This window comes from Crinia signifera, chromosome 3, assembly GCF_055691185.1.
Source record: "Crinia signifera chromosome 3, ASM5569118v1, whole genome shotgun sequence".
Classification (NCBI taxonomy): domain Eukaryota; kingdom Metazoa; phylum Chordata; class Amphibia; order Anura; family Myobatrachidae; genus Crinia; species Crinia signifera.
The window spans coordinates 253,694,997-253,717,638 of NC_139219.1; the positions used below are offsets into that span (position 1 = coordinate 253,694,997).

Sequence of the window (22,642 nt, forward strand, 5' to 3'; positions counted from 1 at the left end):
CAGGTCAGGAGGACGGGTACCGCGTCCACTCGCTACGCTGACTACGTCACTGCCGCCGTGAAACTACAAAAGTACCAAAATTAATTATGGTCAATGTAACTGGACAAACCAATGCTTGTAGCTGCCAATTATAAAATATTTTCACAAACAGAAGCAAATCTTGTCCCTCACTTCATAATTAAACCTAGAGATGACATATAAACACAATTTATGAATATTTTTTTACATGTCACAGTAAATTTTGGCCTAGGGGTACTGTGGATAAAATTCTGATACCCCCATAAGCAAAAAAGGTTTGGCAAGCACTGTCCAACAGTTTGCTAAACTATCCTTAATTTTTTCTCTATATAATGCTGTGGGAAGCAGACTCTTTCTGCCGTGGAAGCATGATGCTGAGAGGAAATCACAGCCCCATCTGAGCTGAATTGTCTGCAAAGGATAGTATATTGTACAGACCAGTAGCTTCCTAATGGTCAATTAATTCAAACTCATTCTAGGCAGTGCATACCTCCCAACATGACCCTCTCCAGGAGGGACACAACGCTCTGCTCCTGGACTTTCTTCTTAATGTATGATTACCTTCATCTGTGTTGAACAGGTAAATTGCTAAGAAAGGTGCTTCAACACAGGTGATGGCAATTATAATTTAAGAGGGAAGTGCAGGAGCAGAGCAATGTGTGCAGTACAATACATCCACCATCAACCTTTGCCAAGGCTGCATGCTCTTGCATGCTCAGATCTACTGTAACTCTTGGTCTCAGCAGTTCTGCCTGGAGTATTGCATATAGTATATTTCTGTATATATCCCACCTCACCGCACATCGCTGATACCATAGTATGGCCAAGGCTGTCCCAGGCACCGTAGAATATGGGATCGATCTGGGTTGCATAAATCAGCATGCCCTTGGCTCAGCCTGCCATGGCCTACAACTACAGTACCTTTATATCTAATTTATATATAAGTTCATACAGTATGTGCATGCAGCAAAGAGGCCCATGGTTGTCTACTGATAGATATACAATATGCCATAAATATGTGATACAACGGAATGCCAAAGGAAAGGTCTGCCAAGTCTGTACAGTTTACTGATCTTTGAGGGATAAGACATGGCTCGGATGTTTAAACATTTGTGTTTTTCTTCGTTAGGACAAAGGCTAAAGATACTGCTAATGAATGTACGAGAAAAGTGTGAAATACAATGTGATGCAGTCATACATGGAACAGTGTTTTTTGTAATACAAAGCAAAAACTAAATGCAACCTTAAGTGACCTTAATTGTTGAAATATGTTCTCTTTAGAAAATATGTTGCAATCTTTTCGGTATTCAAAGAGCCAACAAAAATCAACCTATATCTGTTCCTTATATATTTAATTGGGTCAGATGTTTGTCTCCAGAAGGCAAGTTCTATGCATTTTTATTATTAAGGAACATTTTTGCGATAAGTATAAAAAATATCATCTTTTACCCATATGAGCCACAAGAATGTCCCCCCCCCCCCCTTTCTACATTCATAAAATTGACGAAGAACAGCATTAATTGTATTTCAATATTTTCTACTTAACAGGAATTAAATATAAATCACTGGGTACCAGAGAAGTTATTGAAGATGAAAGACTAAATATTTTCTAAGGAAAGGCTACACCAAGGGCATGAAGTGGTCCTGTTGAGTTGGTGGAACTCATTTGCCTATGCCACCTAATTCCTTCCCCTCCCCTCCGCCCATGAAGCAGAACCAGGGCCAGTGGTTGGGTTTTTGGCATCCCATCATGCATTTCTGTTAGAATTACCGTGTAGGGCCAAGGTGGAGGTCGAACTATTTCGTACAGTTCCACCGCCCACACACACATTTTAACCCCTGGTTACTACCATATTTCTGAAATTGTAAAGTGCTGGGAAACTTTGCTGTATGGGTAGCCATATTATTTTCTCTATATAAATGGGGGCTGGATATAATATATGGTGCTGTTTTTCATAACACTAGTGCTCCACAATTGCATATAATTGAGAGAATAGATATGAAATCAGACAATCAGCTTTGATGCCCCAAAATGGTGCCCCAGGAATCATGGACTATTTGAAAAGGAGGGGCTGCCTACAATATTTTGATAGCTATCAAAACCACTACTTTTTGGCACTGTTTTACGGTGTGCCTGCAGTGTTTTGGATCCAGAGACCTGTGTGTGTGAGACCTGACATTACACACAAAAATCAGGATTACAATTTCCAACACCTCATGTGTTGTTAACAATTCTGGTAGTGTTTTGTTAATGTAGCCCTTATTACATACAAAATTGGAGGCTATTACATTCACCTTAGATTTTATTTACGTAAAACATATCACTGAAAATCATTATTATCATAGTAATAATTGAAAGCTGATGTTATGTCCACTACAAGAAATAAAGTTACTTTAACAATGTACAGATAGACTAAGATATCCTGATAAATTATGACAATATGACATAAGGATGGAAAATACTCAAGAGATTTAGAGATCATACATACCTCTTCCAATCCTCCCGAGTAGTCACTGCAGCGGCCTTTCTGAATGTTTCATTGTATTTAATAGTAACTGACACTTTAAGTGACATTCTATGGGATGAGATTTTTTTTTTTTGCGATTTTTTTTCGCAAAAACGGCCGAAATCGCATGTTTTTCCATTTTCGCATATTTAATGAGCTGCGAAAATGTGAAAAAAGTGCGATTTTGGCCAACAAATTGGACATTCTGCAAATGCGATGGCTGTTTTTCGCAGCACATCGCATCCAGATGTTTTCACATTGAAAAGTATACAAATCGCATATTTAATGGTATGCGATTTGTATAAATGTGTCTAAATTTCACCCAAAAATCAAACCAGGTTCTGATGGGCGAATTAGCCAGAACCCTGCACAGATCATTGAGATCTGTGCAGGGTTCTGGTGGAAAAAAAGTGTTAAACAGTTATAAAAACTAATAGAATCTGTCTGAGGAGAGGCGCGGAAGATGAAAATCTCCCCGGACCAGCCCCGGAACCAGGACCAAGGACCCGGAACCGGACTTTTCAGCCCTGGAGCCCCGGACCCCGGACCAGCCCCAGAACCAGGACTAAGGCCCCGGAATTGGACTCTTCAGCCCTGGAGCCAGGACCCCGGACCCCGGATCCAGGGACCGACCCACGGGCTCAAGGTAAGTAAGTATCAGTATGTGTGGGCTGTGGATGTATTAAACGTTTATTTTTCTGGGTGTCAGTGTGTGTTTTATTTAACTATTTCTTGTACTGTGGAACTACAAGTGCCAGCGGGCCCTTTAATGCCCCGCATGCTGGGACTTGTGGTTTTCCAAGTCCCAGCATGCGGGGTAGGCTTGCTGGGACTCATAGCTCTAAAGCACGGGTGTCAAACACAAGGCCCACGGGCCAAACCGGCCCGCCAGACCTCGTCATGTGGCCCGCGCGAGGAGCTAGCACGCAGGGGCAGTGTGTCTAAAACAGGAGTGCTGCGGGCCGCGTCCACGTCCGCGGCCGCCTTACATGTTCCTCCACTGTCGGTGGCCATGTTCCTGTAGGCACATATGTATGCGGCTACAGAAACATGGCCGCCGGCCTCCACGGCTACGTGGAGGAGGGCCCGGCCGCCTGATCCCTCTGATGCCCGGCAGTGACAGACACTGGGTGGGGACGTCATGACGATGACGTCGCCCGCCCATGCGTCTGTAGAGAAGTAGGAGCAGGCAGGGAAGCTGGACCTGGAGTAGGGGACAGTGTGGCTGCAGCAAGCAGTGAAGAAAAGCTGGAAGACACGGCAGCTGCAGGACAGAAGGAGAAACAGTAAGTGAGGATGAGGATCACACTCACAATAAAAAAAATATATATATCTGCCGTTTCCTGAGGTGTCCCCGTGTATAATAATAATAATGCCATGACACCACAGGCTGCTCCTCCTGTATAATCATTTATGTGTCATGGCATTACTTTTATTATATTATACAGGGGGAGCAGTCTTTGGTGTCATGGCATTATTATTATACAGGGGGAGCAGCCTGTGGTGTCATGGCATTCATTTTATATTATACAGGGGGAGCAGCCTGTGGTGTCATGGCATTATAATTATACAGGGGGACCTACAGATACAACCGGCCCTTTGAGGGTGACCAAACTGCCGATGCGGCCCCCCGATGAATTTGAGTTTTACTGTTCTACAGTATAAGACAATAGTTTTTATTCTTTTTTTACACTTTTTATCAGCCCGATGTCCATCGCCCAGGGGTATCGGGGACAGCCCCGGACTTTCAGCATGGGCTGGTAAGTCCTGGAGGGGGGGACCCCTTCTTTGGGGGGGTCCCCACTTCCCCAGGACCCCTGCCCATGCTGACCAGCCAGGGGGATAATGCTTTGGCCGCGGGACCTTATATAATAAGTGTCCCCCGGCTGTGGCATTACCCTGCGGGCTGGTTGGGTCTGGTGCTGGTTCTTGAAATGCGGGGACCCCTAGTCATTTTGTCCCCCGTATTTTGGGAACCAGCGCCGGACCTTGAGCCTGGTGCTGGTTGGGTCTGGTGCTGGTTCTTGAAATGCGGGGGACTCCTAGTCATTTTGTCCCCCGTATTTTGGGAACCAGCGCCGGACCTTGAGCCTGGTGCTGGTTTCATTAAATCAAGGGGACCCCTATTTATCGGGGACCGTGATTTTATGTCACCAGCACCGGCTCAATGAGCTGGTTATGTTCTGGCGGGGGACCCCGCGCATTTTTTATTTTTTTTTTAAATTGCGATTTCCTGCAAATGTGCGATTTTCAGACCTGAAAATCGCACATTTTCAGGACTAAAGAAATCGCATCAAATCGCACCTATTCGCACTATTTGGGTCGTTTTTCGCATCTCATTAAATATGCGAAAAACGGCCCAATCTTGCGATTTTCAAAAGTGCGATTAGGTGCGGTAAAAAACATGCGGTTTTTACAGCTACTCATAGAATGTCACCCTTTGTCTTAATAAAACCACAATGCTGTGAGTGGCTGATATATGTCACATGGTCTGTACTAAATGACGTTCAGAAACATAAAGCCACTGTGCAATCCTGACTAGGGTAGTGCTTTGCTAGGTTAAGCTCCATTGGTCATCAATGGGGCCATCAGTGCGTAACATCGCTGGTATGAAATCATCCAAAGCGAAGCATTGAGGGACATCCCTCTTGTGCGGAATGTAAAATTCAAGCTTGCCAACCAGATGGAGTAAGAATACGAGGCACATTACTAAGATGTTAAGTCGCTTTAAGAAATATTTATTTCACATACAAATAGAGATGGGCAGGCTCTGATTTACTCTGATTTACTCTGATTTCAAAGCAGGATCCTGCTTTGAAATCAGAGTAAATCAGAACCTGCACATCTCTACATAAAAACACATTGGACTTAAGACCTTGGACTTACCACAGAGATCAGTGGTTATTGCAGAGGTGACTCATGAGAATGCAGGTTGATCCAAACTCCTGAGCAATTAAAGATCTTACTTACATTCCTTTTATATATTCTCCATCTGGAAGTTGGTAGGTGTGATACCTACATGCTGTTTCTTTACATTTTAGATGTGAGTGTTATGTCAATATGGAATTGTCCAAATTCTATCGGTCTTCTATCTCTAGTCTTATTTTATGATATTATGGTATATGAGGGCATACTATACTTCCTGAGGTTCTTCAAATAATCACGAATGTGAATACGAGGGACATACATTTGAGAACCTTTTGGAAAGTATTCCTTTTTTATTTATTTTTTATTTAAGTACAAGTGTTTGAACTTGTTTAATACTGTCATTATCTGCTCTGTTTATTATGCAGTTTTCTATTCTATTTTTTATCATCCCATATCCTGACTAGATCTACAACCGACATGACAGAGGTGATGAGGAGGGAAAAGTCCAGCTAGTCATAAGCAGTAAACATCCTGCTAAAAAGAAACAGACCAATTTTAGTTATGAGGTCTACAATGTAGTCAATGAAGTTGTTTAAAGATGTGCGGAATAATAGGAGGCAGTTCTCTTGCAGTTTGGCAAGACATAGCATTACAAAAAATGCTATGGCTCCTATACAGGATTAGATGAAAAGGCAATGGCAGGGTATCAAGTGTCACCTGAAAGACAAACTAAGGAAACATGAAGAGTACTTAAAGAGATTAACTAAAGTTGACACCCCTGGAGAAGACGCCTTTTACATGCATACAGCCCAATCAAACTGATGGAGTCCAATCACTGACACAGATACTGCAGGTGCATGTTCTAACTACCAGATATTATACATTTCTTTAAGTCATGTCATAATTGAACAACATACACTACTTATTAAGGATGCAAACATATGTTCTCTTAATTAGGTTTAATTAGTTTTGTGTTTACATTTTTTTGAGTGGCAAAAAAGTGTCTCCAGCTTTTATTTTCTAAAATACTGTAAATGGGTTCTAACATTTTGTAGTCTTTAGGACAGGGGTGTCCAAACTTTTTGCGACTAAGGCCAGATTTGATGAAGTGTAAATGTGTGGGGGCCGACCATTCAGCCTGACATTCTTTGAATCATTAATCACATCAGAATAGTCCCCCACTCTGCCCCCATTCACTCTATGTCCCCCACTCTGCCAACATTCACTCTATGTCCCCCAGCATGCCCCTTCACTGTATGTCCCCCAGCCTGCCCCTCCTTCACTGTATGTCCCCCATTCACTGTATGTTCCCCACTCTGCACCCATTCACTCTGTCCCCCAGCCTGCCCCTCCTTCACTGTATGTCCCCCATTCACTGTATGTTCCCCACTCTGCACCCATTCACTCTGTCCCACAGCCTGCCCCCTTCTCTTAATGTCCATCAGTGCCTCCATTCATTGTATGTCCCCAAGCCTGACCCTCCATTCACTGTATGACTCCCATTCACTATATGACCACCATTCACTATGTACCCCACTCTACCCCCATTCACTGTATGTCCCCCAGCCTGCCCCTGCTCCCCCTTCTCTGAATGGCCATCACTGCCTCCATTCACTGTATGTCCCCCAGCATGACCCTCCTTCACTGTATGTCCCCCACTCTGCCCCTCCCTTCTCTGTATGTTTCCCAGCCCCTTGTGTGAGCCAGAGGAAGGAGAGGCAAAGCAGGCACTGCAAGGACAGGAGATGGTTGGGCTCCCGCTGCTGCCCTCCTCCGCTCTGCATGTTACAGGAGCAAGCTTCCCCCTTGCTGCCCCCCTCCCCAAACACTGCTGTCACTGTGATTGTGGAGTAGGGTGATATATACGATTGCAGCAGCAGGGGTAGGACGCCAAACACATCTGACTGTGGCGGCCGGCACCTCTTTACTGAAGCAGACAGCAAGGAAAAGGCGTGCTCGCCGTGTCCCCACCTTTAGTGTCCTATGCTTCCCACATCTGATGCTCTGCCCGCTTCCAGCTGGAGGCTACGGGCCACTTGAAATGACAGCACGGGCCGCAATTGGCCCCCGGGCCTGACTTTGGACATGTCTGCTTTAGAACCTGTTGTAACAGCTAGTGATGTTGCAGCCGCTAGTGATCCAGCTCATTCCAGCTGGATTATAATTTACTCATGTACAGTACGGTAAATGTTACTTAGAATGGTGAATGCCATACTGTAGGGTAAATTTGTAATAATGCTTTCAAATATATGAAAGTTTAATTATACAGTTATACCTTGGTTTGGACACCTTTCGATGGTGGCAAACATCAGAATCCTGCCATTGAATGGTAAAACCACTGCCATTGCAATAACATACCTAGTTTTACCTTTTTCTTTTCCTGGTTTAGGCTCCTAGGTTGTGTTAAGTTGTTTTTTAAATTATATGTTTAGGCTAGATATGGGAGAATGGGTGGAGGTGACCTTTGGCGCACTGGGTGTGGAAGTTTCTCTAATCAACAATGGAATAGGTTGATTTTAATCCAAAATTTATTTCATGAACATGATACAATAATAAAGACAAAAAGTGACAAATGCAATATCATAAATCCTTCCTCCCCCAGCTAGAGGGGTGGAGCCAGGATGGTATGAACAGAGTGTTCCGAATTGGGTACACCCTGTCGGCTCCACAAACTTTAGACTGGGTAGTACTCAGCACAAACGTGGAGTTATAGGCACAAAAACATCAAATGGGTACAATGAATGGAATTTAAAAACCCTTCTCACCCAGCTGGAGAAGTGGAGCCAGGATGGTAAAAAACAGAGTGTCCAGGAAAAGGCTCACCCTGTCGGCTCCACAGACTTTTGGCTGGGCAGAGGTCCTCCGTGGTAGGCTGCAATCCTGTGGGGCCAACGCGTTTCAAGTCTTATAGACTCTTTTTCATTTTTTGAAATACAAATTCACATATTAAACAATAGGGTTTATGTCAAAGTACTAAAATAATATTTTAACACTGTCTTATTTACGCTGATTTATATAGAACAACCAAAAGCTACATATTATAGTGCGAAGCTTGCCATCCAGGACTACAAAGAGACCATTGCCCCACCCAGCCCTTGTCACCTCACAAATGGCCTCCAACATTGTGGAAGACAAGATGACTGAACCAAATGATGATGCAGCGAAAGAAGTTCAAATCTTGACATGTCTACTATGTAGCAGAAGCAGGCTGTCAGCTTTTAACACACTGCGAATGTGCTTGAAGAGCATGTTGTTTTGCTGAAGCAAAAATTAATTTATAGAATGCCTGGACTGGACCATGATGTCCATCTTAGAAAACATGTCTAAAACATCAACATCCCTGCCACAAGATGCCCAATGGTAAGCATCACGCAGGGAGGAGCCATGTTACCAGAATCTTTTTTCTTGTCTAACAGTTGACAAACTCAGGAACATGCTAGAGGGCCTGGTGGCAAATTGTTGCGAGAAAGTTCTGAATATTTTTTTATTATTTTTGCATCAATAAATGTTTTTGGCAACACAACAAATGTCTGCTTCCATTTGTTTAAAACATTTACATGTATACAATTTAACCTTAAAGGATGACAATAAATTGAAATAATATATAATGATGCAGGTGGTTTCCTTTACATTTTGGCAATGTGAGCTCCGTATAAGAAAGAACATTTGTGGTCTACATGTATGACATTAATATTTCTGACCCTTTCATTGCAGTAAAATGTATTTGGTCAAAAGTGATAAGCAATTCCATATTGGATGGTCATTTAATTTTACATAATGTTATAGTACACTTACAAATTGAAGGATCAAGCTAAATTTACTTCAGCAGTTTCTACTGCTAGTTTTCAAAGGGCAATTATATGTAATACAAAATGTATCTGATTTTATTCTGGATACAGTTGCCCCTTTAATTTCAGTGGTGAAATGGCCAACTTTTTAAAAAGCACTGCATACTAACTTTAACCCATTGTTGACTGACATAGTCCCTCATCCTCTACCCTTCTTCCAAGAATGGATATCCTTGATCAGGATAGAATGCATATTCTACCAAAATAGGCTCCTCCCCATTAGTCCCCCTATTCTGGTATTGCTGTATTTTGTAAAATAGACCCTGAGTAATATTGTAGCTCAGAGGAAGCTTCTCCAGACAGGCTGACAACCAAAACGGACTTTAAGAACACCAAAGGTTCATTCTATGACCAATCTGGTGGAGGCATGAGACACATTTTACGTGAGTTCCAGCTCTGTGGTTGGGTGTAATAGGGGAGTGAGAAGCCATGTGTTTGCAAGTCAATAAGTCAATAAACATTATATACATTATACCCTAACATGTCTATTTATCAAAAAACACTAAAATATTGAGTTCTTGTTATGTACCAGAGACCAATGATTAGTTACTTCAAAACATCAATATTAAATATTATATTTTAAAATGATCTTTAATAGATATTAAAGATATAACTACTTATGATGTTGGAAAATCTAATGTTTTTATGGCTAATGTTGAATGGGCAGTACGGATGGTGTAATGGTTAGCATTACTGCCTCACAGAGCTGAGGTCATGGGTTCGATTCCCACCATGGCTCTAACTGTGTGGAGTTTGTATATTCTCCCCGTGCTTGCGTGGGTTTCCCCCGGGTACTCCGGTTTCCTCCCACAATCCAAAAATATACTGGTAGGCTAATTGGCTCCTAACAAATTAACCCTAGAATGTCTTTGTGCGCGTGTACATGTGGTAGGGAATATAGATTGTAAGCTCCACTGGGGCAGGGACTGATGTGACTGTTCAAAATACCCTCTGTATATCTCTAAGGTTTTTCTTTTTTTTAAGAATCACACAATTTAGGGTTTATTTATTAAGATCGAAGTTCTATTGACTATGGGATGTTGCCCATAGCACTATCTGCTTCTTATTTTTTTTAGCACCTTCTTGAAAGTAATAGATAGAATCAGATCGGTTGCCCATAGCAACATCTCATCTTCGATAGAGCTCCCATCTTAGTAAATAAACCCTTCTCTATTTAACGGGCATATTTATCACAATAATTTTACTATTGTTTTAGTATAACTAGAATGTACTTAACCCTTTGAGTGCCAAGTGAATTTGTCAAAATAGATGTGACAATTACCAAAAGCTGAGTTGGAAAGTTTTATTCTGCTATGTTCTCTTTTGAAAGGAACTTTGGGCCAGATGCACTAAGCTTCATAAGTGACAAAATGGAGAGTGATAAACAGCCAGCCAATCAGCTCCTACCTGCCATGTCACAGACTGTGTATGAAACATTAGTATCTTTATGGGGAAGGGGTAGGGAGAAGGGATTCTGGGAGGGGATGTAACCTGAGCACAAGTGACACTAGAATTGTTACTAAATTGAGCTTACATCAAAATGGTTCAAAATGTAAATACCACAGTAATCAACAGTCAATCAACCCACAGTTTGGTAGATAGTGACGTGGCGGTCCTCCCCTGAGAGTAAGGGGGAAATTTACTAAAGGAAATGTGTAAAAAATAGGTGTAAAAATAGGTGTATTTGTACCCAGAAATACACTTATTTTTGACATTTTCTATCCCGAAAATACAGCAATTCGTATTGATGTGCTATCAATACGAATTGCCATATTTTCGGGATAGAAAATGTCAAAAATAAGTGTATTTCTGGGTACAAATACACCTATTTTTACACCTATTTTTTACACATTTCCTTTAGTAAATTTCCCCCTAAGTGTCAAGTACCGAAATAGAGGAGAAAAAAGTACTCTCTTTTGTTTGGGGGCACTCTTTTAAATTGTCAAAAATTAAATAGTTATAAAATTTTACTTTTAATATTCCTTTAAAATAGTAAGTTTAGACAAACAGACAAACAACATCAAACATTGATTATAAACAGTTAAGTAGTAGTAGTATTATGGAATAAATGTATAATAATCTGTTTATTATAGACCTCAGGAGTTACCAGATAGGGAGAACAGTATATAGGCAATTGTTCCGGCTATACTCTATCAGCTTATGTTTATATTGAGGTTCCTGTTCCTATCTTATTGGTCAGGGAAGTCAACTTGCGAAATATGATTCACAAATTGTAAGACCAGGGAGGAATTGTCCTACCCTGGTGCAGATAGTTTCTGCTATATAAATATGCTATATAAATATGCTTTTTGCCGTTTCTGCTATTTATGACAATGGAGGTACAGTACCGTGGCTAGGTATTGTATTGCGACGGTAACCGCCATAGAAAGGGTGTGAAATATAGATATATTAAAGAGATAGGTGACACTTAAAGTGGTTAAGACAGTAGTCGCCAACCCGTCGCTCGCGAGCTACTGGTAGCTCGCGGCAGCCAATCGGGTGGCTCGACCACTGCAGCCCACCCGCCCATCTCTCCCTCCCTCCCTCGATCCCCGGAACTAGTTCAGAGGGGAGGAGAGAGCATCGCGCGTCTCTCCATTCCCCTCAGTGTATATCCCTGTGACTGGGCTGCCATCAGCCAATCAAAGCTCGCTGGCCGGCAGCCAATCAGGAGCCGGCCCGTGAACTTTGATTTGCTGACAGCTCAGACCCAGTCACAGGGAAGGGAAGTGACAAGAGAGTAGATGTGCCTAAGAAGGGGAGACGCAGCGGCTAGACGACGTGTGTGACACAGCATCAGGGCGGACAGGGAGCCGGGTGACGAGCCGGCGTCTGTGAAGAGACACATATCTACGTGCCGGGTGCTCCGGGGGTGACTGACGGGAGGACGGCGGCAGATCAAAGGAGGAGGCCGCAGCAGGAGAGAGTGACGGGCCGGAGCCTGCATCTGGGGCAGTTCTGAGGTAACATCCCCTGGTCATCCCATCCACTCATTCGCCCCTTACCCACCAACGCTTACCCAATCACCGACTCCAAGCACTTAAAGGTGCCTCATTGAAACCCCAGCAGGGCTCATAGAGACACTGTGTATGGCGCTATTGTGGGCATATCTGACACTATTTTGGGCATATCTGGCACTGTAGGGGCATTGCTGGAATTGTGGGGCATACCTATTTCTGGCACTGTGGGGGCATACACGGCACTTTGGGGCATACGTGTTCCTGACACTGTGGGGGCATTGCGGACACTGTGGGGGCAATTCGGGCACTGTGGGGGCATACCGGTTTCTGGCACTGTGGGGGCATACCCAGCACCATGAGGTCATACCTGGCACCGTGGGTGTATTCCTGTTTCTTGCTCTGTGGGGGGCATACCTGGCACCGTGGTAGCATATATGTATCTGGCACTATTGGGGACATATGTGTATCTGGCACTATTGGGGGCATGTGTGTATCACACCCCCATTTTCATTGGACGCACGATGTGGCGTGGCTACACCCATTTTTTGGTGCGCGTCTACGCCACACACACACAGCATAATGTGTCAGGGGCATTACAGTGTGTGGCATAATGTGCAAAGGGCATTATTTGGTTATTAGGCAGATTTCTTATTTTTTTTTAACATTTTAGTAGCTATTTGTGTGGTTTATTTTGCCGCGAGTAGCTTACACCCCAAAAAAGGTTGGAGACCACTGGGTTACGATCACAGAAGCTGCTGCTGACTTTCTCAACCGCCCTGGTTCTCTGAGAGTCAGTGAGCGTTCAGTAATATTCTTTCTGTATGAAAAAAATGTCAGAAAGAGAAAATTGGGGCATCTGCTTTCTACTTTTGGTAGGTCAATTACCCTGTTGTACTTAGGTCAGTGCAGGGTTAAATGCTGTCAGTACATATAGGAGATGAGAGTACCCCTAGAGGTAGGGATATGTGGATAGGAGATAGTTAGGAGGCGTCTTACTCTTGGGGGTAGGTGCGCTGCTTTCTGCTATGTGCTATGTGCTGGAGCATTGATAGCAGATGAGCGACACCTGCCACCTGTCTGTGTGAGTTATAGGTCAGAGTGATGGAGTAAGGAGCAGGGGGAGAGAGCGGGGCTGCTGTTTGCGGTACAACAAGTGAGGTAATCAGCAGTACGATAGTAAGAAATGTAGCGGTTACCACCGCTTACCTATTAACGTGTGCCCGGTCTGTTGTCACTAGGGGTCCGGATCTGCTGGTAGCCGCAAGTGCGGCAGGAAGTGGGGGTGAGCTGCTAGTGCGGCTTGGTCAGACGGCCGTTTTGCTGGGGGTGGAGCTTCCTCAGTGCCTGTCTGGAAGCTGGCACTGAGGAAGCTCCACCCCCAGCGAAACTTCCTGTCTGGAACCTGGCACTGAGGAAGCTCCGCCCCCAGCAAAACGGCCGCCTGACCACTCCACCACCTTTGCGATTCTGTCTTGGGTTGTGAATGACAAAGTAATTTGTTGGAACCGCAGCTTCCAAGACAGGTGCTGCATTTTCATCTACTCTCAGTAATACAGGTGAAATCTGAGGATTAAAAAGGGTCAGCAATTGTCTTGTTTTTTTTATAGATCTGGCCATACAGAGAATGCCCCTAGTCAGAGCACCGTCTCCCCTCAGTCACAGTTATCCTAAAACCAGTGCCCATCTCCCCCAGTTACATGTATCCTATAGTCCGGTGGTTCCCAACCCTGGTCCTCAAGTACCCCCAACAGTGCATGTTTTGCGGGACCCCTCACAGAATCACAGGTGAGATAATTAGCTCCACCTGTGATCTTTTCACATGTGCCTGAATAACGAGTGCACCTGCTGGGTGACCTGGAAAACGTGCACTGTAGGGGGTACTTGAGGACCAGGCTTGGGAACCACTGCTATAGTCAATGCCCCCACTCCCAGTACAGGGGGGAGACAAGGAGTTCCCTGCTCATATTATCTATTGGGGTCACTTACAGTGATGCTTTCATGTAGTGCACACTCTTGTCTTATGCCATTTTGGTGTCACCTGATTGGATGGGTCACCCTATACAGTCCACACACTCATATGAACTTCCAGGTAGCCTGCTATGGTTGTACGGAAAGCAGCCCTAGATGCGTCTGACACAGTCGGGCCCATTATATTTAGTAACACAAATAATGCATGCAACTAATCGGAGAATTGAATATATATCAGCTTGCAATTTTATTAAACAATACATTTTTCAGACTGCTTTAATATAGAACAAACATATATGGGGATAAAGACAGAAAAAGAGTGTGATACTTAGCGCTGATTGATATTAAGCACTGCAGTTAATACCAAAGGGGATTTACCATACCCCTAATAATTGTGGACAAGAAAAAACTCATTTCAAATGTGCACATTCAATAAGCCAATACTTAAGTGGGCATCCGGACAAACAACAGGGATCCAGCTTGCAGTCTTCCAAACGAACCTCTCCGACCACATGCACATTTGAAATGAATTAAGGATTGTGATTTGCAAAGCTACCAGTATAAACAGAGGGACAATCATACTAACTTTATTCTATCACTAACCCTCCATTATTGCTACTAAATTGCATGCTGCTACTAATTACCCCCAAAAGATCAATTGCAAGGGGTCCACCTGAGGGGAGCTTTTCATTACATGTTTGTTAGTCTTGTATGTCCCAATGTTGACCACATTGAATAGTAATTATTTTTAAATTGTTTATTTAATTTATGAAATTATTTTAATAAATGTACAAACATTTATTAAGCACAGCGCTGTACCATATATGGGGATATTCAATCTCCTGCCGTCATTCCCGACGGGGGAAATGGCGGTGGGGCCCTATTCAATGCTGTCTTCCTCACAAGCAGTCAGGCACGTGCTGCAGAGAATGGCCGGAAATTGATGAGCTCCCAGCCACAGCTCACCGATTCCCGGCGCTTCTCGTGGCCAAGCCCCCTTCTCACGCTCAGCAGGCAGGACATTGAATCACGCCTGCAAAAGCTTGGTCGAGCAGACCAAGAATGGACAGGGTCACGGCTGTCGGGCCAGCCCGACAGTCATGACCCAACATTGAATACCCCCCATAGTCTCTACAGCAAAATAGATAAGACATACAGTACATATGTACAGTAGAACTCTAATTTCTAACACCCAGGTCCCTATCTTGTACTTCTATTGTAATCAGACAAAATAATCTGCCTTAATGTTCATGGACACATACCATTTCTTCATGTTGGTGTGTTTTCTCCTATATGGAATTCTTCATTAATGAGGACCATCCATATAATGTGGACTTAAATACAGAGCTGTCAAGGATAATATATGTACACATAGTTCTATAACCAGAAGATACCCCCCAAGAAGTAATGTTATCACCTGTGAAATACTTTACAATTTACTTCTTTAAATCGCTTTATCGGGTTAGTAGGAGAGGAATGCAGTGTGAAATAAGTTGCACATGAGTTGGCCACAAGGATCAATCCTACAATGTAATGCATTTCATAAGTCTTTACTTTTCTATTCAGAAAATGCTTTTATAAAATCTGCAAAGAATCTAATATACGTGCAAGTAAAACACAACCATAGCATATTCAAATATATAAAATATCTCATCCATAATGTTCTTCAGTGCCTAAAGATAAATATGTGTGCGCTATATAAGAAACTGTTAATAAATAAATACAAAAAACATATCTTGCTATTAAACGTTATGTTAAATAGTGAATAATCTTGTATTTATTCATATTTTTCTATAAGGACTAATGGGATCATTCTGATTCCCTCGCTAAATAGCGAGTTCGGCTCTGTGCCAAAGGTTGTGGGACTGCATACGCGCATGGTCTTTTATGTGCATGTACAGGTTCGCTCTGCGAAAGGCTTCGGTGACTTGGATAGTTGCAGAGCGGTTCCCATGGATCTGGGCCAGGGCCGGATTGGGACCAGAAATCGGACCTGGCATTTTGAGCACACAGGCCCACCTGTGGGACCCTTGCGCGGCAAAGCTGCGTGGTGAAAATGGGGTGTGGCCTCATTGAAAGTAGGCGTGGCATCACAAAAAGAAGGCATTACACATTATGGAACACACCGTAATGCCCATTACACATTATGGAACACAGCGTTATGCCCATTACACATTGCCGCACACTGTATTGCTCATTACATATTATGACACACAAGTAATGCCCATATTATGCCCGCAGTAATGTCCCTTACACATAACTCCCCCAAGTAGTGCACCTTATACATTGCCCACATAACAGCCCCTCCAGTATTATTATATTAACAGCCCCGTCTTCTAATTAAAATTTCTACGCCCCTTCCCTCAGTAATAAAAACAGCCAGCCCCCACTCTCCCCAATAGTAAATACAGTGTCACTCCCTCCAGTAGTAAATACAGCCCCCAATCCTCTCAGTAATAAATACAGCCAGCCCCCACTCCCCCCAATAGTAAATACAGCGCCCAGGCCCCACTCCCTCCAGTAGTAAATACAGCACCGGGCCCACTTCACCCCAGTAGTAAATACAGCCCTCCACTCCCCCAGAGCACTCACCCGCCAATGTGGTGGGGAGGAGGACGTAGGCAGCACTGCTCAAAGCAGGCAGACAAAGACAGTTGGAGGAGCAGATAGTTGTATTGGAAATGAAGGAGGGATTTATGCAAATAGCTGCACTTGTCTGCTTTGAATACACAAATGTTTATTTTGCTTTGTCCACATATTTAACATATGCCCAAGAGATGGATAACCTTTACATAACAAATGTATCCTTTATAAAGTTTCTCAGTTACTCTTCTTCATGTGTCATATAACAAATACATACTGTAGTCTATTAAGCAAAAATAATATGTAAGTGACTTGTACTGTAAAAGGACAGAGATATTCCCTCCAGGTCCAGTTTAAAAATGTAGGATAATTTTACATCCCACTGTGGTTCCCATGGGCAGCAGGAAAATGTTTATATGGAAAACATTATAAGTAACAATGAAATGGAGTGGGTGGGTCACTCCATTGGGGTTGGTGATATATAAGAATGATGAAATACATTTTTGCCATCAGCGTCCATTGTATCATTTATAGTAATTTTGAGAAAAGATTTGGGACTTTTTCCCACAAAGCCTTTAAGTGATGTTCCTTATGTGACCACAAAACTTTCATATTTGGTTGTTAGAAAACATACTGTACTTTAATACATAGTTAATAGTTAATCACCTTCTTTGTAATATTACAGTCATCCATGCCCATTTCTTTTCAAAATTAAAAAACCCTGCAAATAATGACCTCACCTATAGTTTATTACCCAATGTTTATATAGTGTACACATATCCCACAGTACTTTACGGAGGGGATATATACCGACATTGGCATTGTAAAGAAGGGAATCCCAATTGGGGTCAGGTAAGCATACTTACCCTCCCCCTGCCCCCCTCAACCTTTTTTACAGGTTAGCCCTCCCCCTTCTGCAGCGTGACACTTGCTCTTCCCACTAGTGCCTAAACTTAACCCCCATACTCTGCCACCTAAGCCTACCCCCCTCCATTCCACAGTTGGACCCTAACCCCCCCTTCTTGTTGCCTAAACCCATACCCTCCAACTGTACTGATTTAGCTGGTACAGTACCGTTTTTTAATGGTCTGTGCCAGCTAAATCTAACTGTACCGAATGTACCGTTTTTCTGTAGCCAGCTCCTCAAACTCTGGGAGTTGTAGTTTTCTATTTGTAGTTTCACAATTCTGTACTGTTAGCTCCTCTTCCGGCAGCGTTAGCTGAGAGGGGGAGTGACTGGCCAAGAAGACTTCATCTCCCAAGGTGCCCTGCAGGGGGACTCAGCGGGCCCACCTCCACCTGCTCACACACACGCACATGGCGGAGATGCAGGGAATGACAGACGCCGCCTGATTAGTGAGGGAATGCCAGCCCTCCCGCTACCGCAGTGGCACATGGCCGGAGGACTGATTCTGAGCTGAACTGCTGGGGAAGGTAGGCAGCAGCAGTAGCACAGCATCAGCATGTGTGGGGGTGGTGCTGGGTTTTTGTATGTGTTAAACTCCGTTTTCTAGAGTGGTGGGAGTCCTCTTAAATAAATGCAAAGTACACACTCGGAAAGGGGGTGTGACCATGCCCACTTTAACTGTGACCAAGCCTACTTCACACATGGTCACACCCCCCTTCCCGAATGTGTACCGATTTCTGCCCTTCAGATGTTGAAGGTATGTAAACCTAACCACCGCCTGCAGCCAAACCCGAACCCTCCTTCTTGCAGCCTAAATCTTTCCCTTTCCACAGCCTAAACCTTAATCCCCTCAACAGTGCCCAAATCTAACTACCATCCCCGGCCTGGCCCTAACCTGCCCCACATTCTCTCCAATCGGGAGGCCATCTCTCTGTATTCAGGCATCGGCATCTTGATACTTTTGAGGTTCAAGCACCTGTCTTCTCACAGCAGTTGGAATGCCAGCATCGGTGTAATGACTACTGGCATCAGGACCGCCGGGATGCTGACTGCATCTCCGAGTTCAATAGAGAAAATTTGACCTGTCAGTCCCTGTGCACACAATACGGTTATTTTTTGACAGAAGTCATTTATTATATTTTTGCTCATCTTAGTAATTCTATTCATATTCTTTTAATTTTCCATGCTAATAGTTAACAATACAATTCAGAATATCAAGACAGGAATGTAAAAATGGAGAGCTGTGCCTATGTAAAGAGTCTGTTCTCCTGTGGAACTCTATTGCACACATATTCATTTATCTCTAATATAACTTTGACAAAATACAACTTCATTACTTCATTACCATATATGACCTGCTCTTATGTTTCACAATAGCCAATACAATTACTTGATTATTATTATTATTTCAAGCATTTGATATACATCATTGCATATTCTGTATTGTTTAGATTATTGGGAAACATCCTTGGGGTTTTTTTACCTCTTGACGTTTCCCCCAAAATAAAACATGTCATGAATTGTGTAAAATTTTCCATAATTTTATTTTTATCTAGGAAAGAAAGCAATATTCAAGCGGAACCCTCTTTTTATGTCCACGATGCACATCAAACCTCGTTTCATGATGGAAATAGAGAGGAAAAAATGGAAGTAGATGTTCAAATTGAAGTTAACCAGCCTGCAGAGAATAACGCTGATCCCAGCTCACCCAGCATGTTTAACAATGCAAGATTATCCAACAATGATAGAAAAGACATTGCGGTCAATAGGTAAATTAATACAGTAGTTATGTGCAACGGCGGCTGCAGTGTTGCCATGTAGTGCGGGGGAGGGGGGGTGTTTAGAGCAATCAGCATAAGGCTTCACACACTCCTAAGCCCGCCCTCAGACTACTTTGAAATTAGCCAATAATTTAATTGAAATGCAAATTCTTTCTTTTGCCTGTTATGTTTTCTGCACTGAACTGATTCCTATTCTCTGTGGAAATATCTGTTATGTGATTTTTCTTTCCTTGTCATCATTCTTTAATTAGTTGACATCATCACATAATTAGTGCTGAACTGATCTTATAACCTCCCGAAAGACGCACCCAGAGAGGAGATTCTTGCACTGGTGCTTTAACGAAATACTACTCTCATTCTTTTTCTAAAACAACTTTTCCTATTAGGTCATGCAGGGCTACTCTACTGCACATTTCCAAAATCTTCCACACTTACATTTACTGCAAACACACAAATTTCAGGATGGAAAATACGAAAAGCATTCATTTTATATTATTATTGCATTCTTGAAATTGGAGAAATTAGCTTTATTTGCTGTAACGCTGTGAATGTGGACCATGGAATAATCCAGTTTATCTAAAAGCTGACCATAAACCTAAAGATTTATTGGAGGATATCGTAATTGATTTTTAGAGACTGCATTTATGCGCATGTGCAGCCTCTTTGTGTGATCGGGCATGGCAAATTGATTATTTGCCAGCCACTTGCACACAACAGTCGTGGTGGGGGGTGTGGGAGGGGTAGGCAGTGGTCATGCCCATGGGAACGGCCAGTGTTTAGTGGGCATTCTCGTGAAAAAGCTGGGCATTCCCATGGTGGTGGTGGCACTATCACCGTTTCCACCACACGACCCCCCCTCACCCGCCAGCCTGGCTGCCACTGTCACCTGTCCCCTCTGGCCTGGCTGCCGCCGCCATCAACCAAACCCCTGCACCACCTCCACCTGCCTCCGCCACCCCCCCCCCCCTTTCCCTGAAAAAAGAAATAAAATTATACTCACCAGGGCAGAGGAGAGCCGGACACGGGCAAAGGGAACTGGGACACAGGAACAGGGAAACCGGGTTACAGGTGACGGGAGGGGAGGGCCAAAGTGACACTTCCAGAAGCTTAATTGACAGGGGCTGCTGTGATTGGACAGAAGCTGGATCGGCTTCTGAAGTCAATGAAGCACTTCTAGAAGTTCTGCTTTTGCCATTATTTTTTATTGGCTTATCTAGCCCATGGTTTAGCCCTGCCCCCGCCTCATCCCCTTACACTAGTTAGTGGCAAGTACACTTATCGGTGCCTCCCAAACTATTGTAAATATTACAAATTGCTAAAAGAATATAAAGAAAATACTTATGACACAGAATACGTCTTTTTTAAGCCTTAATTACTGTGTTACTATGTTACTGGTACTCTGTCTAGTCAGCACCAGATTAACAATGGGGTCGATGGAGTCTCACATAAAAATAGGCCCTTCACCGAGACAGCATGATGGTCACCAGACAGATACCAGCTGGATACATGATTGGTGTCAGGAATCACGGTGTGCGGTCGCATCCCTTACCATTGCTGGTGTGTCCTGTGGCGTAGATCCGCACTTTGTGTTTCCTCCGGCCGTGACCCATGCCGCAATGTCCCCTGTGTCCCTCCAGGCCCTGCTCGGTGTTCCATGATGAATCCAAGCTGGTCCCTTGCTGCATGCGTGCCGCCATGACACTTGTGGTCAGCTGACAGGCTAAACCAATCGCACTGTCCACTGACCTGATCTCTAGATCAAGGTATACACAGGTACTTCCTGGTTCTGATTGATGCTGCGGCTTGCAGCCAATCACATCTGAGCAAAGGGGATATAAGCAAGGCTTCCAGCATTCTAAATCGCCTTGAACAACTGTTCTGTTCGCTGTGTGCTTGTCTCCAGTGTCAGAGTTCCTAGGTTCCAGGCTATCCTGTGACTTTTACTAACATCCAGTGACATGCAATGAAGTAAATGGCTGGGGAAACATTGGCTAGTATGAGAGCCAGGTTACACACACATATGAAACCGAGGGTTCATGCGGGCATTATACAAAGGTGCAACAGCATAGACAACTGGAAATTTGGTGAGTATAGTGTAACTCGATATATAACACTGTTACTCTATACACAAATAACATGAAATATCCAATCCAGTTACAGTATACAGGATCGCACACTATGTAACATTGTTTGTAGAATCAATTGCTATTCTATTATTTGACATACTCTGCAACAGTTATTTAGTGCACCTTACATCGTTGCCTACCAACAATCACAGAAACATACACGTTACCTAACGTTCCACATACCCATATAAAGTGCACACATAGACTTTAAACGCTGTTCACCAAATCTGAATCCTATAAGAAATTACTGTGACGGGCTGACAGTCGGGATATCCCGACATCGGAATACCGATCACCGGTACTCCAACAGGGGCGGAGAGCGCAAAGAAGCCCCTTGCCGGCTTGTGGTTTGCTGCTTTTGCCACAGGTTCTATTTTCTCTCTATTGGGGTTGTGGACCCCCATGAAGGAGATGTTTCCAGTCTTCGGCTGCTGTTGATTAAGAGGAATCTCATGAGAACTACTGACCTCTCACGAGAATTCCCCTGTACTTGACTCTTGGCAAAGCTGCCGGGTGGGCCACTCAGACCAGCTACGGGGGCCGCATACGACCCCCGGGCCTGAGGTTCCCCACCCCTGCTTTACAGGGAGCTGGGAGGGGCACAATATTTTTGGAAGCATCCTGGCCATTCCTGGAATGTAGGCAAGTACAGTATATAGTGAATGGCATTTTCAGTGTGGGCTGATATGCAGCCATCAGACTGCAGGGTACTTTTTTTTACTGAGTATGCAAATCATTTTACAGTGGATTATATGTGGGAATGTGGTGGGTATAAATGATTTGTATACAGGATGATAAATTAATTAATCCATGGGCTATGTTTCATATAAGTCATAGTTTGTCACATTTATGTAAAATTATTACTGCTGCCTTTTTAATATATACAATAATTCAGAAAAATGCTGTGTTCTCGAGCAAGCAGGAAATGCATGTCAAAGATAAATATAATTATACTATACCTAGGGCATTGCTTATTCTCCGGCAAACTATACCATATATACAGTATACACTTTACCTTAAATGTCCTTTTGATATTCTTGTGTGTCTTGTTTCAGGTCAAAAAATGTATTGAATTC

At 43.4% G+C, this 22,642-nt stretch overlaps 1 protein-coding gene across 4 annotated transcripts in view; it reads left to right on the plus strand.

The window, feature by feature from the left end:
* Window positions 1-22,642, plus strand: part of VEPH1 (ventricular zone expressed PH domain containing 1) — a 337,859-nt gene that overhangs the window by 164,819 nt on the left and 150,398 nt on the right. For all 4 annotated transcript variants that reach the window (XM_083177879.1, XM_083177881.1, XM_083177880.1 and 1 more), the window contains 2 exons: window positions 19,216-19,428; window positions 22,622-22,642. The exon at window positions 22,622-22,642 is cut by the window's right edge and continues 356 nt beyond it. In XM_083177879.1, coding sequence (XP_083034005.1) covers window positions 19,216-19,428; window positions 22,622-22,642 — 234 coding nt within the window. The remainder of the gene's footprint in view (window positions 1-19,215; window positions 19,429-22,621) is intronic.